Source organism: Pipistrellus kuhlii, unplaced genomic scaffold, assembly GCF_014108245.1.
Source record: "Pipistrellus kuhlii isolate mPipKuh1 unplaced genomic scaffold, mPipKuh1.p scaffold_m20_p_5, whole genome shotgun sequence".
Classification (NCBI taxonomy): Eukaryota; Metazoa; Chordata; class Mammalia; order Chiroptera; family Vespertilionidae; genus Pipistrellus; species Pipistrellus kuhlii.
Genome location: NW_023425551.1, coordinates 3,122,953 through 3,137,446, shown reverse-complemented (window position 1 = coordinate 3,137,446; position 14,494 = coordinate 3,122,953). Strand labels below are relative to the sequence as shown.

At 50.9% G+C, this 14,494-nt stretch overlaps 1 protein-coding gene across 6 annotated transcripts in view; it reads right to left on the bottom strand.

The window, feature by feature from the left end:
- Window positions 1–2,590: 2,590 nt before the first annotated feature.
- CNKSR3 (CNKSR family member 3) overlaps window positions 2,591–14,494 on the bottom strand; it is a 71,940-nt gene continuing 60,036 nt past the window's right edge. For 5 of the 6 annotated variants that reach the window (XM_045573034.1, XM_036413843.2, XM_045573032.1 and 2 more), the window contains 5 exons: window positions 10,961–11,029; window positions 10,540–10,686; window positions 9,250–9,374; window positions 7,494–7,702; window positions 6,623–7,015 (listed from right to left, as the gene is read on the bottom strand). In XM_045573034.1, the coding sequence (XP_045428990.1) occupies window positions 6,633–7,015; window positions 7,494–7,702; window positions 9,250–9,374; window positions 10,540–10,686; window positions 10,961–11,029 (933 nt within the window). In that variant the 3' untranslated portion in view covers window positions 6,623–6,632. Of the gene's footprint in view, window positions 3,815–6,622; window positions 7,016–7,493; window positions 7,703–9,249; window positions 9,375–10,539; window positions 10,687–10,960; window positions 11,030–14,494 lie in introns of those variants that run through there. The other variant, XM_036413842.2, reaches the window with a different exon arrangement.

The window sequence follows — 14,494 nt, the reverse complement described above, 5'->3', positions numbered from 1 at the left end:
AAGGGGAGCAGAGTAGGGGCCCTCAAGATGCTACAAGACGGTATCACAGCCTCCTGGCCCAGGGACGTTATTTTGATTATCGACAAAATCTTCTCTGTCCTCTTTCCAAATCAGTAAGACATAGGCCAGATTGCAGGAGGAATTTTGTAGTAAAAAAAAATTCTCTTCTACACACACACAGTTTAGGACAGACTTCACATACCCAAAACAAAAACTACATGGCCCTGCAGCAAATCAGAATTTGATGTTCTTTCTTTTTCCTTTACTTACGTTGAACCTCACTGGTGTCAAAATTTTGTCAGTCCAGCACACTGCCAGCAATAATCCTGACCTAGAATAAATAAAACCCCTAACACAAAACCTAGAAAATGATAAGGTGAATTTTATATCCCATATCCTACAAGGTTATGAAATCTATGTGGCAGTCCCTTTGGGTATCACCAAATATGTGCTATGGTCCTGCTAGGCTTGACTCGCCACATGGTATAGGGAGAGCCTCAAGCTGGGTGACAGATGGAGCATCGTTTCTGCACCAGCCCTGCGGGCGAGACACTCACAACAAAGACCTGTCCCCCATCAGCACAACATTCAACTGCCCCACCAAATATCAATGTGGCCGGAAACCCAGCTTAGAATTATATGAGACTATAATCTGATTTTATCTATATACACACACAGGGAATTCTCAGTCCAGTTTCAGTATGTGTTGGATTTTCCAGGAACGTAATCAGAATATTCTGTAGGATGAGGGAAGCCTGAAGAGCCAAGAGAATGTGCGCGTGGACCAGCACCAGATTGCTTCAGAGTCCATGCCAGCTCCCCTGTGTGGGCTGGGTTCCCTCGGGTAACTCCTGGCACGTGAAAGGGGGAAGCCACTGGCTTCCACCTGATAAAGCAGAGAGGACTGAGAACAGCCACCAGGAGGCGCTCTGTGGGTGTCGCTACTGCAGACTTCTGTCTTGTCTAGAGCTTTAGCAAGACTTGGCCACGTCTTAGAGAATGGTTGCTGATATCCATCTGTTCCTGGTCCGGAGCTGCCAGCACAACAGGCCTGGCCTGTCAGTATGTGTGGATGCCACATCCCTGGGGGTTTTATGTGTAGACCCAACCATGCCCCGGTCCCATGATTTCACCGCACTTTGTGGCATAATTGCGCTGGAGCATATACATATTAAAATGATTATCTCATTATAAATGTTTCCTACGCTTATACTTATGTCAGGACATTAAATGGATGTGTGTGTACAGAGGCCAGTTATAGTGCCTGCTCTTTTCACTTCAGAATATTAAATGGGGTGATGTTTTTATGTGCAAAGACAGGTTTTACCGTCTTTGGTTTTTATTTAATGATTGTGGTGATGTTGTAAAATATTTACTATAAAAAGAGGCATGTGTGGAATTTGGTTTGGTAGTGTTTTTAAAATATCACTATTTGAAAGTATCATGTCAAAAAGGGTCATTCTGCATCTTCATGGGATAACACCTGTCCCCATAAACCGTTACTATTGAGGTTAGCCGGTTCCATCCCTTCATGGCTAAGAAATTACTATTAAACTATTGCTTACATATGTCCACAGTAGAGATACATACAAACTTTTTTGAAGCAGCCATCTGCCTCCTAAACACAATTCAGGAGAAAACCCTAAGTGAAAATAAAAATGCATCTGCGGAGGCTGACCGAGGGTAGAGAACCCAGAAGCTTCCCTGACCTGCCCTTGGGCCTCTGGGGGACATTCCGAACTTGAGGTTGGGCACATTCATTTCAAGAACAGTCAAGAGATCACAGTGGCATTTTCTCCCCAGCGAAGCCCTCCAAGCTGTTTTCCTTGTTACTGAGCTGAGCTGCAGCACTGAGAGTCTGCCCAACACCCAGGGAGCAGGCGGAAGTGCTGCCACCCCCTTCCTGGGCAGGACGCCAGCTCCCCCTCAGTGATGCGGACAAGGCTTTCCCACAGCTCCCTCCTGGCCACCGGGCCCAGGAGCAGCTGCCCCCACGCCGGGCCCTCACAGTGTGCAGAAGCTGCCAGAAGCTTGGTCCTCAGTGTGCCAGAAGCTGCCTGCCGGGGAAGCACACTCGCAGCCTCTCCTGGCCCGGATTTGCCAAATTCCTCCTCACCCCCAGGCAGCAGGCTTTATGGCTGCAGCTCCCTGAGGCGCCGGCCAGGCCGCCCCTTTGAATCCAATCACTCTAATGGGTGAGGGCTGTTCTCCCCTCCCCCACCAAGGCCGTTCTACAGGGAAGATGCTTACCAACGTCAGGCAATCTCCAAGGCCCTGAGTTTCTGGAAGTTTGGCAAAATGAACTATTCAGGGATCTGGTGGGGGTTGGATTTCTGATGGGGGGACACCAGCTCTGCCTACAAATACCTCAGAACACCCCCCAGATGTCATGTGACGTTACACACGCTTCCTCTACACCCCCATGTCTAAGCCAGAAAACCCCACATTCTTGAGAGAGCTCACTCTCTCTTCTCACAGGAACATCCGTGGCCGCAGTAGCCACCTGTACATCAGACACGGCCTCACCCTCTCTCTCTGGCCAGCTCTGTGTACGGCGCCAGACATAAATACCTCCAGTCCGCGTGGCTAAGAGTAGGAAAAATATACAACTGTATTTCAAACGCTTAAATTAACAAGATAGGACTTTTCCATTCTAACAAAATATCATACATTCGGTTTAAATGGGAGTTAATACCCAGACAGGCTTTTCCAAGATACCTGACGCTACTTGAAACTCTGTGACCTCACTGAGACGTGCCCGGGTTTCTCTGGTGAGCAAAGCGAGGCAGATCCAAGGTCTCTTTCCCAAACGTCAGTCCTGCTGCTTCCTTTTTCCCAAGGAGACTTTGGCTGTCAGCAAATCGTAGCTTCTCTTCCTTCCGATCAGGAACACACAGCGGGGCCGCCGTCGGAGCCGGGAAGAGGCCCTCTCGGTGGGTCCCTGTGCCCGTCGCCCCGAAGGGAGACCGTGACGAGAAGGAGATGAGCCGGGGGGACCGTCTGCACGCACCCCTCTTCTCTGCGGCCCCCACTTCCGAGGCACGTGACCTCAAAGTCAAAGCCGCCGCCCTGACACTGGCGGTGCTTCCCGTGAACGAGCAAAACCCAAGTGTCCTCCCCACTGGCTTCTGGGGCCAAGATGCTGGACCACGAACCGATACATGTGTGCGACCACAGCCACCCCCTGGATCCCACCCCCTAAACCAGCGATGCCCCGTGCCTCCCGGTCACCCCGACCCCGGCAGAGGCTGCGGGCTGGGCTGCAGAGTGCGTCTCTGTGTGCCAACCCGAAGGAGGCCAGAAAGGCCATCTCCTCCTCCCGCCTCCCCCAGCCGGCACCGAGGCCCCTGGACCCGCTCCCACCCACCTGCTCCCATCATCAGGAAGGGCGGCGCCCAATTCTCCAAACAAAAAAAGCACAAAACAGACTGCGAAAGGCGTCTACATAATACTGTGCGTGACGGTCGGACGGCAGCCCGCTGGAGGAAGGCACTTGGTGAGCGGGGGGGCACCCCCGGGGGCCGGGCTCAGTGAGTCAATAGCTTGAGACGCGTGAGCCAGCTGACCAGCAGGGAGGGCTCGGGGGCCGAGGCCTTGGCGGCCTTCTTCTTGGGCCCCTCCTCCGGGAACGGGATGGTAGCGCTGCTGTGGAGGTCCGCGCCCAGGTGGCAGCGGCTGCCGCGGATGTAGTCCGCGCCCCGGACCAGCTGCCGCTCCGCGTGGGGCCTGGAGAACCGGTAGGGGGGCGAGGCGCTCTCCTCGATGATCGGGGGGATGCGTTCGTTGCTGAAGTAGCGGCAGAGGGCATCCTCACCTGGGGTCAGACAGAGACCGCAAGTCCGTTAGAACGGCCTAAGGGGCCCACAGCCCGCCCAGCCTGCTGAGGCCCTGTGATGGCGGGCACGGCCGCCTGCCCTCCCCCGGGGAGGGGCTAGGAGGCCCCGCTGAGGGGCCAGGGGCCAGCCCTCCCCCGCCCTCGCTGGGGGTGTGGAAAGTAGAAATGGTGGAGGGCCCTCACAGTTAGGGCCGCTTTCCCGCCTGAGCGGGCGGTGACAGGTGGGCAGAACAGAGACACAGAGCCCGCCCTCCGTTACTTGGTTTCTCTTGAAACCAAGAAAGGAAGCTGCCAACTCCATGCTCCTCCCCCATCGCCCTTCCCCGGTGCCTGCAGCATGCAGTGCATGCTCATATGCTGCAGCCCCCCTAAGGAGCATTCAGGAAAGGGGGTGTGTGGACGGAAGGGGCCACATGCTGACCTGACCCGCTCAGGGGAGGCCTGCATGGCCGTCGTGCAAACTCAGAGGCCTAAAGTCACCACAAAGGATGGTCTGAAGTTAAACTTTAACTAGAAGCAGTGATGGTGGGTAGTTAACGTCCGAGGCCGGAATCTTCCCTGACAAGGTCCACCTTTACCTGAACTGAGCCTGTCTGTCTTTTTACATCTATAAGAGCATATCCTTGTAACGTCTGGGTAACTTGTAACTTCCCTTTTTCTGGAGCCCCTGGGGCACAACCTAATCTGCTGGGCGCCAGGACAGAGCCCTCAAATTCCTTCACTGTTATCATGTTCACTGTTCCTGCACCCACCTAAGTAGGTGTCTATCATTTTACTTTTTATCCAACCCCAAAGACCCCACCCTCCCCGCTCTGCTTTCTGCCTCCTCTCTAGTCTGTCACCAATGGATTCCATGGAACCCGCCTTCCTTCCTCCTTGCTGCAATGTATAAAAACAGAGGAAAACCCGCCCCTCTCCAGAGCACTATCCCAATAAGTTGAGATACTGCTTCCCAGCAGCTGTGGACAGTCTGGCTCAAATAAACTCACAAAAACTCCCTGCGGGGTAGAACGTTTGTTGTCTTTCCTTTTCGCTAACAGTTGTGCCCTGAATGCAGGGCGGGCACTGTTCACATCCATGGCGGGTCCTAAATGTTCTCGCTCTGCCACTCGGGACATTTCCCAGCGAGAAAGACTGGCCCCGCCCGGGATGCCAGCAGAACCCCGGGATTGGTGACGGGCGATTATGAAACTGAATAGAAACCTACAACGCAGGCCACTTCGGCATTCTTTTGACCATAACATTCCACCTCCAAAAACATTCAAACATCTACATCCAAAGGTGCTTACTGAAGCATCATTGACGATAGGGACGGGGAGTGACTAAAAACAGAAAAAACCTAAATGTCCAACAAATACTAAATAAACAGGTGCTACAGCCGTAAGATGGAATACTAACGCAGCTATTAAAAGGTAATATTCAGCTCACACAGTATTAGTGAACAACTCTTCCTTCTACCCTGCGCGCTTTTCCAAAGTGTATAACTGTATCTACGAAAACAACTGGGAGAGACACAACACCTTCACCCAGACTGCTTCTACCCTGTTTCCCCGAAAATAAGACAGTGTCTTATATTAATTTTTTTCTCCCAAAGTTGCGCTGGGTCTTATTTTCAGGGGATGTCTTATCTTTCCATGCGCTCGGTCTTATTTTCGGAGGATGTCTTATTTTCGGGGAAACACGGTAGGTTGGGGAAGCAGAATGCAGGGAGTTTTACTCTCTCACACCTCCCAGATGTTCCTCCAGGACTTGATTTGCTTTTGTCACCAAAGGGCCGAAGTTACTCTTAAAAAGTGCCCATTGTCAAAAAGCCACTTGGCGGATGAGTCGCTGGATATAAAACATCCAGAATAAGCAAATGCAGAGGCAGAAAGTAGCTGAGTGGTTGCCAGGAGCTGAGGGAGGAAGGCTCGAGGCGTGGCTGCCCACAGGCCTGGGGCTTCTTTTCCACAGGATAAAGGTGCTGGAATCAGAGATGGTGACGGACGCACCACGCTAAGACGCTACCAGAGAGCACGCAGGTGTTCCCTGCCACAGGGGGAGTGCTGTGGTGTATGTGAGTTCCCTCTCAGTAAAGCTGTCTCCTTTCCCTTTCATTCTAACAGGATCATACGGGGAACATGTGGGTGGGGACAGGCGGTCAGGTAGGTTTCCGTTTACTGATTTCACGCTCCCCACCCCGCCTCTCACCCATCGCTCAGGATGTGAAGGCAATAAAAGGCTACGTCTGAGCTTCAAAGGCGGAGAGAAGATGCTGACACTTTAAAATCCACACAAAAGGACAGCCTGCCACCTGCTGACTGCTCCACAGACTTTCCCTGTCAGCCATGGTGGTCTGACTTTAGGCAGTGTCTCCTGCTTGTCCACGTTAGCAAAACCCCGGCGATAAGGGCACGTGGGTGACAAGCTTTCCCAAGTCCCGGGGAGGCGTCAGGGGGTGATTACTCTGAAAGTTGGGCTTCTAGAATGTTTTTCTCCTTCCCTTCGCCATCTAACGCCTGTGGATTCGAACCTGCCACCTGCTTGTTTTAGCCCTGCAAAAGCCATGTTAGAATGCCCTGCCCGTGCTGATACGATCAAACAGAACTCGCAAAAAATAAGAATATTTACAAGCCTTTGTCTCAAGACGAGTGCAACAATCAGCAGCTCACTAAGGGGAGGACTGAACACAATTTCTTTTCTAACTGTAAGGACTCTCTAGCACAAGAAGGATTTGGGGGGGAGGGGAGGTAATCCATGTTTGTTCATGAAAAACCAAACAGACTCCAATAATCATAAAATTTAGGATGAGATTGCATCATGAATAATTTACTTCTACTTGTTTAGAAACTGGACCGTTCATGTCTCCAGCCTTTTCAAAGCGCACACTGCTGAGGAGGAGATGTACAACCCCTAACAGGGCTGCATAATCCTGCCACTCCAGAAATACGCAGGGTCGGAGGCCTTCAGCATTCCTGCTTTCACAGATATGACGATGCGGCTCAGAAAGGCTAAGTCCTCTACCCGTTATCCCAGCTCCTTCGGGACCGGGCCTGAGATCTGGGCCTGGGTCTTCTGGCTCCCAGTGGGATGGGATCTGCTTCAACTTACCTTTCCTCCCGTGACCGCGAGGCCTGGCGAAAGGGTCCACGATCCCCATCCAGCTCCCGTCCGCGGGCATGGACAGCGGCCGGGGCTTGCCTGGGGAGCGGAAGGGAGTGAGACAGGGGGTAACTGGGTGGCTCAGACAATCATCATCCCCTTTATTTGGAATCTAGACTGCCACCCCTGCAGGACCACCCTCACTCCAGCAGGAACAGTAACTGGCTTAAATAAGGAGCATATCTGAAGGCATCGCGTCTCTGTAGCGAGCCCTGGGGACGGGGCGTGCTGAACTGGAGGCTGTGGGTGCCCAGAGCGGAGTCACCCGAAGCTAAAAGCCAGGCTCCGAGGTTTAAAAGCGGGACATGATCTCACCCCCCGGGCTCTGATGCCAGGCGGAGTGGTGACTCAGCATGGCTGCGCTCCAGAGGCAGGATAAGGGTCTCACACTCGGAATGTCACTGAGGGTCTGTTTTCCTCGGCTCACCCTCAGCACCTGCCAAACCCACCCGGCGGTGCCACCTAGGCCGGGGCGGGGAGGAGAGGGGTAGCACACAACCAGCACCCGGACAAGTACCGTAGGACGGCGTCTTCTGCCTCATCTTCGTGGGCAGAACGTTGGTTTCAACCGAATACCCGGGCAGCTGGTCCGAGTCGGCGATGGTGAACCTCCGTCGCCTGCTCTCCTGGTCCAGGAAGGAGTTTGGGGACTCCGAGCCCTTGGGGCCGGGTGCTGGCCGGTGGCATTTGCTGGGTCCCCCGTACAGGAAGCTCCCGTTCTCATTCCTGGAAGGAGCGGGCGGTCATGTCATTGCCCACGAAGGCCCTCCCCCGAGGGACAGCTGCGGGAGGGCACATAGGAAGTGCAGACCACCTCCCCCCTAAGCAAAGCGTGGCCTTTTCCATCCCCCTTGTTTCTCAAATACACAGAGGGCCTAGGAAGTAAAGGCAAAGGCCAGGATCCTACTATGTTAGTAGGGTGGTGTTTCCCAAACTTCTCTCATGATGAGAATCACCCGGTGGAGTTGTTAAACTACAGATTCCTGAATCCCAACTAAGAAGTGCTAAACTAGAATTTTTGGGAACATACAGGTAAAATTGTATACTTAACTAGTATACTTAACTAAAATTTTATACTTAACTAAGTAAAATTGGATACTTAACTAAGCTTAGAGCACTAGTGAAGTTACCTATGTGGTCCCAAAAATTCTAGTTTAGCACTTCTTAGTTGGGATTCAGGAATCTGTAGTTTAACAACTCCACCGGGTGATTCTCATCCTGAGAGAAGTTTGGGAAACACTGAAGTAGGGGAAAACACGCGTCTTTCCTGTGTGCTCAAATGGCACACATGTACCTTCGAAAAGAGGGCACTGGCTTCCGTGAGCATCTGTCCTACCACTTGGTCACCTACGTGCATGGGTGCAGGAATCTGGGGTTCAGCTGGGACCCGGGGAGCCATTTCTCTCAGGCCCGGCGGGCGTCTTTGCCAAGACCCAGATAAAAAGACCCCTGATGTGCAATGGAGCCGTGAGTTGTGAAAATTATGTCAAAACCCACGAAGGGCCCTGTCTAGTCCCGGCGGAGAGTGTCCATGTTCTGAACCAAGCACAGACACTGGCAAGCGCTGGCTCTTCAGTTGCAACTCCATCCTTTCTGAAAGTCAGCTTGTACTAAACGTTGAAATGAATTTTAATGGGTCCAAGCGACCAGCTGGTTACATGTTTTGCATTCAGGGAATTCCGCCAGGTGATCCTCGTAAAGTTACCAGACAAAACACAGATTCGACCGAGTCCAAAACCGTCCGAAGACCAGCCTCGCCGGAGCGGTGTCCCCCGGGGGCCGGCTGCCTAGGCGCCCCTTCCCCCAGGAGTCTGTCTCCTTCCGCCCTCTGCAGCCTGGACTAGAACTTCCCCCCACAAAGCTCCCTGACACACCACTCCTGCTCTGCACCCATCGGCATCCTCCGTGCCTCAGACACTATCCTCATTAATGACGCATTGGGGGGGGGGGGAGGAGCACACATGTATATGTGTCTCACCGTGTAGATTAAAGCCCTAGCTCCTCTTCCTGCTCACTACATGCATCACCCTCTGCCTTACCACTGCCCTGTACCCGTCACTGAAACAAGAACACTCAGGGTTGGGAGTTGGGGGGGCGGGCGGGGGGTGTCCTTCCTACAGTTTCAACAGCCCACACACTAACCATCAGTGAAACGCCTGTGTGTTGCATATGCAAAACCACCTGTTGCTTTAAGCACACTCAGGGTCCCATGGCCATAGGACTCATCTCTGACTACAAGGAAGAGTCCTATTGACCAAGCGGAAGGGACCTGCCTGGGAGAGTAGGGCACGGCGGGCGGGGGCGGGATGTACAGGTCCAGGATGGCCGGCTTCTCCTTCTTCAGTGAGGCGTCCATGGTGCTCTCGGGGGACTGCGACGTGGTGGGCGGCGGCGAGGTCTGGAACAGGAGCAGGTGCACAGGGTGGGGTCACCTCCAGGCCCACGTCTCCCCTCCCCGAAGCCAACGCCACCTTCTCCGAGCCCCACCCCGGGGAATGAGGCCACAAGGTCGGTGGGTGCTGACAGCTGTGGGCAGCATTCAGCGTGTGTTTCTCTCTGAGACCCTCAGCACTAACTGGGAGTCCCGAGCGACTAGATGCTTAGTGAGCATCTGGGAAGGAAACCGGGTGCCTGGGGTAAAATCTTAGCTCTGAGAGGATAATGTAAACGTGTGCCTCCTGAAACGGCCATCCTGACAGCACCTCTTGCACAGGGTGGCAGTGAGGATGGGATGAGTGAGTGAATACAACCCCCCTACACACACACACACACACACACACACACACACACATGAAACACAGTAAATGCACACCCAGAGCTCTGTGCATCCCCAAGTACCCAAATGGATGGCTTGAGATTACTGCCGTACCTTCCAGTTGAATATTTGGCAAAAAAAAAAAAAATCAGTTACATACAAATTGCAATCCTAATCTAAGAAAGGATAAAGAGTATTCCAATGCATTGCTTTTCACCATGGTTTAGGAAGCAAATGCTAAGGACTGATGTAAATAACAAAACTCACTAAAAGTCAGTTTGCTTCTTGCTATCCCCCAAGACTGGCAATTCTAAACAACATCTAAATCATGGATGGCTGCTCGCACCCTGTGGATTATTCCCACTGCCCCCTCCCTGACCCCCAACTCAGCCCCACGTGGTCTCTCTAAAGTTAGCCTTGAACCTGGAAGCCTTCTGTCAGTGTGCCCTGCCAGTGAGAGAGAGGGATGAGAATGAACTTGGCGCAGCGAGGGCAGCCCCAGCCACAGGTGCTCCCCAACATCTGCAACGTGGCCAGTGAGACGGAGGCGCCGGACTGTTAACTGTCTCTAAACAGCCACCCGTGGTGAGCGGTTACTACACTGCTCGGTGCGAATCCAGACCGTGCATTCTCATACAAGGAGGGTCACAGGGGGATTACGTGTGCTCAGGTCCCTGACAATCTCCTCCCAACTTCCATCTTGCTTTTTGGGGACAACTCGGACCCTTCGCACTGCCCAGGCCCTGCCCCCAGGGAAGGCTTAGGCCCCCTCTCCCCCCGCCCCCGCCAGCTGGGAGGGACCGGGCACCTGCATGAGCGGCGGCTTCCAGCGCAGGTTTCTCAGGGGCGCAGGGGTGAAGTTGAAGGAACCCGAGGGGCGCTTCTTCAGCAGCAGCACGACTCCCGTGGGATTCTCCCGCAGCTTCTTCACCAGGTTCTTGAGCTGCCACCCCACCTGCACACAGAGAACATGGAGAGAGGGGACTCACTCACCAATAAGGCAAAGAAATCAAAATAAAACCCATGGATGTGTCTCAAGGAGAGAGACACGCTGGTGAGCAAATAGATACCAACAGGCTGATACCAATATGTCCATCTGGGCCCTACTTAACGTTATGGAAAAGGGGATATAAAGTGAAATTTTTAAAAATTCAAGCACAATGGCTTTGGATTTAATGAGAAGTTCTAGAGGGGGAATATTTAGTCTGAATTCACAACGAAAAACTCACCACAGTCTGCCGGTTAACCTGGATGACTTCATCGCCAGCATGAATCTTCTGGGATCTGTCTGCAGGAGACTATTAGAGAGAGAGAGAGAGAGAGAGGAGGGGACGTCTTATTTTTTAAACTTTATATTTCTTTCTGATTTTACTTCTTCCTCCTTTCTTCTGTAGACCATGAACAATAAAAATATAATTTTCTCAAGAAAAATTACACAATATACTGCGTTCCCTGCAACTACATTGTCTGTAACACCAGGCAAATGAGTAGCTGTGTTATCTTTTATCAGGGGTCCGTTATAACAGATAACCTGCCAGTTACAAGAGCCGGGTCACGTCACCTACCAGAAGTGGGGCACATTGGACACATGATGAGTTGACCAAAGCCATTGGTTCATCTAAAAGACATTTTACCTTTCCTCTGTGCAAAGTTAATCTTGTGAAAGCTGGCCCACTGTATAACATGTGAAGACCATCACTGCGCCATTCTACCTCCCATTAAGTGATTGCTAAAGCTAAAGCTTATTGTTACTCAACCTTGCTTCGCAGGAAAGATAAGCCTTTGATTTCAAATGATAGTCAAATGTCACCTAAGCCAGAGTATTTTATTTGGTAAATTATGTAACTGGCTGAATCCCCAACAATTGACAACTCTCCTTTAAAAAAATAAATAGCACCTGTGAACATGGTGGGGATGGGGGTTCTCATCTAAGCTCAAAACACACTTGGCTTAATTTTCTCACTCAACCGTTGTGACAGGCTCAGCAAGAAAGGAGCAAAAGCAGCCTGAAACTGAGGAAACTTTCCCTCCGGTTTATCTAGGTCCAACACCGAGCCCGGGTGTGACTGCTGTTTGTAAAAAACATGCCACATGCTACCATAACAACCAGCAGTGCCTCACCTGGGAGCCGAGCATCGTGGAGAGCGGAGGGAGTTGGCCTAACTCCCATCTCCCTCCAGAGGCACTTAAAAATAGATGCACGTGTCACTGCTCCTTCCTGCCCTGCGTGTCAGGTGCTTAACCCACAGCGACAGACCAACTTTTCCAGTTCATCTTCCCAGGCTAAGGATGCTTTTAAAGGTAAGTGTCACATTCTCAGAGATGGTCTCAAAGGCCAGGGAGTCCCTGATTACAGATGTGCAATCTTACACAACAAGCCAGTGTCCTGAACTGACTCCCCCTGCTAAGGATCTGCATGCATTCATTTCTCAAGTGACCAACCAAGTGATTAGGAGCTGTGCTTGGCAGAACACTGGTAAAGAGAGAGCCCGATACCAAAAGTCTCCCCAGGGCCACGGCCCGTGCCTATCTTCAAAAACGATGCTTGTTCTGGTTTGCAGCAGAAGGGTGATGACCTGAAGAAGAATGTGTCCATTCTTCAGAAGCTAATCTGATGCCCACCTCATCTCGGGGGTCAGGGGACACAGGAGTATGTCAAGACTCCTGTAAAGGTTTTGACCAACATAGGGAAAAAAAAAAAAAAAAGCCTGATAGAGAATCACTGGATATTGGTTAGTCTGACCTTGGAAAAATGATTGTGGCTTCTCAAATAACCTAAAAAAAAAAAAAAAAAAAAAAAAATAGGGACTGGAGGACTGAGATGGCCCCTGGCATTGCTTCAGCCTGGAATCCAAGATAGAGGACTATGGAAACCACGGGTTTGGCAATGCAGTGGCTGATTCCTGTCCACTCCCACCCACCACAGGCTTCCCTGAAGACGGTGAAGTCAGAGAGAGCGCTTACAGCTGGAAAGCTGCCCCGGGGCTGGCATTGTCATCAGCATGAACGGTAAGATGTCCAGAGGAAGCCCATGAGCAGTGGACTCTTCCCCAACCTCCCACCCTCACCTACAAGTCTCAGCAAGTGCTCAGCACATTCCAGGCACTCGGCGAATGCGGCTGAATGTCTGAAAGAATGAGGGCCATTCTCAAATGGATTCCCAAACAGGATAAGATGGGTGTTCATCTATTTTGCCTTTAGCTGGTTGGAAACCACCTCTCTCTGGATGACTTGGGTACCATCTCTCACTAGGATCAACCACCCTGAATCAGTCACACGGTCTTAGGAGTCTGGTAGAAATTCTAGGAAATGAATCATGACATTTGATGTTGCTTTTGATTCAAAAGCAACTTATTTAGTCTCTCATTCAACTCTCATCCTTAAAACAAAAGGGGGGGTGCATTTTGAAGATAAAAAAATCTGTGTGCCTCCTGAAAAATTATAGTGTTCTACACTTATAGCTAAGGTTGAAATGGCTTCAAGACCAGAGAGAATTTGGAACCACACAGGTCTGGTTGTTAGTTCAATCACCAGATCGCCAGTGAAAAACTTCACCTCGCCGAGACTGGTTTGGCTCAATGGATACAGCGTCGGCTTGGGGACTGAAAGGTCCCGGGTTCGATTCCGGTCAAGGGCATGTACCTTGGTTGCGGGCATATCCCCAGTAGGAGGTGTGCAAGAGGCAGCTGATCGATGACTCTCTCTCATCGATGTTTCTGGCTCTCTATCTCTCCCCCTTCCTCTCTGTACAAAATCAATAAAATATGTTTAAAAAAAACCCACAAAACTGAAATATCATTCACCATCCTTCTGAATCCATCCAACCCTAAAACAATGCATGAGCAGTACACAAATATATTCTTGTCATGGTGCAGCTGAAATATACAAAATACCAGATAAAGATAAGAGATGAACTATGTAATCTTTATGCATTTTTTGGCACCATCCCCAGCCTAAAAGCAGTACTGTTATTGCCTATCAGGTGAGGTAGTTTAAACTTCCTAGTGATGCCCTGGCCGGCTAGCAGGGGTCCTCAAACTTTTTAAAGTGGGGGCCAGATCACGGTCCCTCAGAGAGCTGGAGGGCCGGACTATATGAACTACTAATTCCTACTGTAACACCTCGGCTGCGCTCACTGCCCAAAAAACCTGGCGGGCCGGATCAGACTCCTCTGCGGGCCGCATGTGGCCCGCGGGCCGTAGTTTGAAGACGCCTGTAAGAGTGTTGTTCCGATATGCCAATGTTTCAAGTTAGATCCCTGATGAGGGCACATACAAGAGTGAATCAATGATAGGTGGAGTAACAAATCAATCTCTCTCTCTCTCTCTTCCCCCTCCCATGTCTCTTATTCAATTAAAAAACAAACAAACAAAACAAAAAACCTCCCAGTGGTTCTCAGTGTAGCTCAACAGAGAATGCTTAAAGACACTACCATCTTCTACTTTTCCATCTGCCAGAACCACATAGTTTATCTATAATTCATTGACTGCCTAAAGCAGCGTTTTTCAACCGCTGTTCCGCGGCACACTAGTGTGCCGCGAGATGTTGCCTGGTGTGCCGTAGGTGCAGACAAGACAAGAATTTTATAATTTTTCACTATTTTGTTTACTTAATATTTCATAATAAAGTAATTATAAAATACTTTCTTTGTGTTTATTTGATTCCTATTCAAGAGAATTACTTTATATATAGTCAATATAGGCACAGAGTTAAATTTTTTAACATTTTCTAATGGTGGTGTGCCTCGTGATTTTTTTCATGAA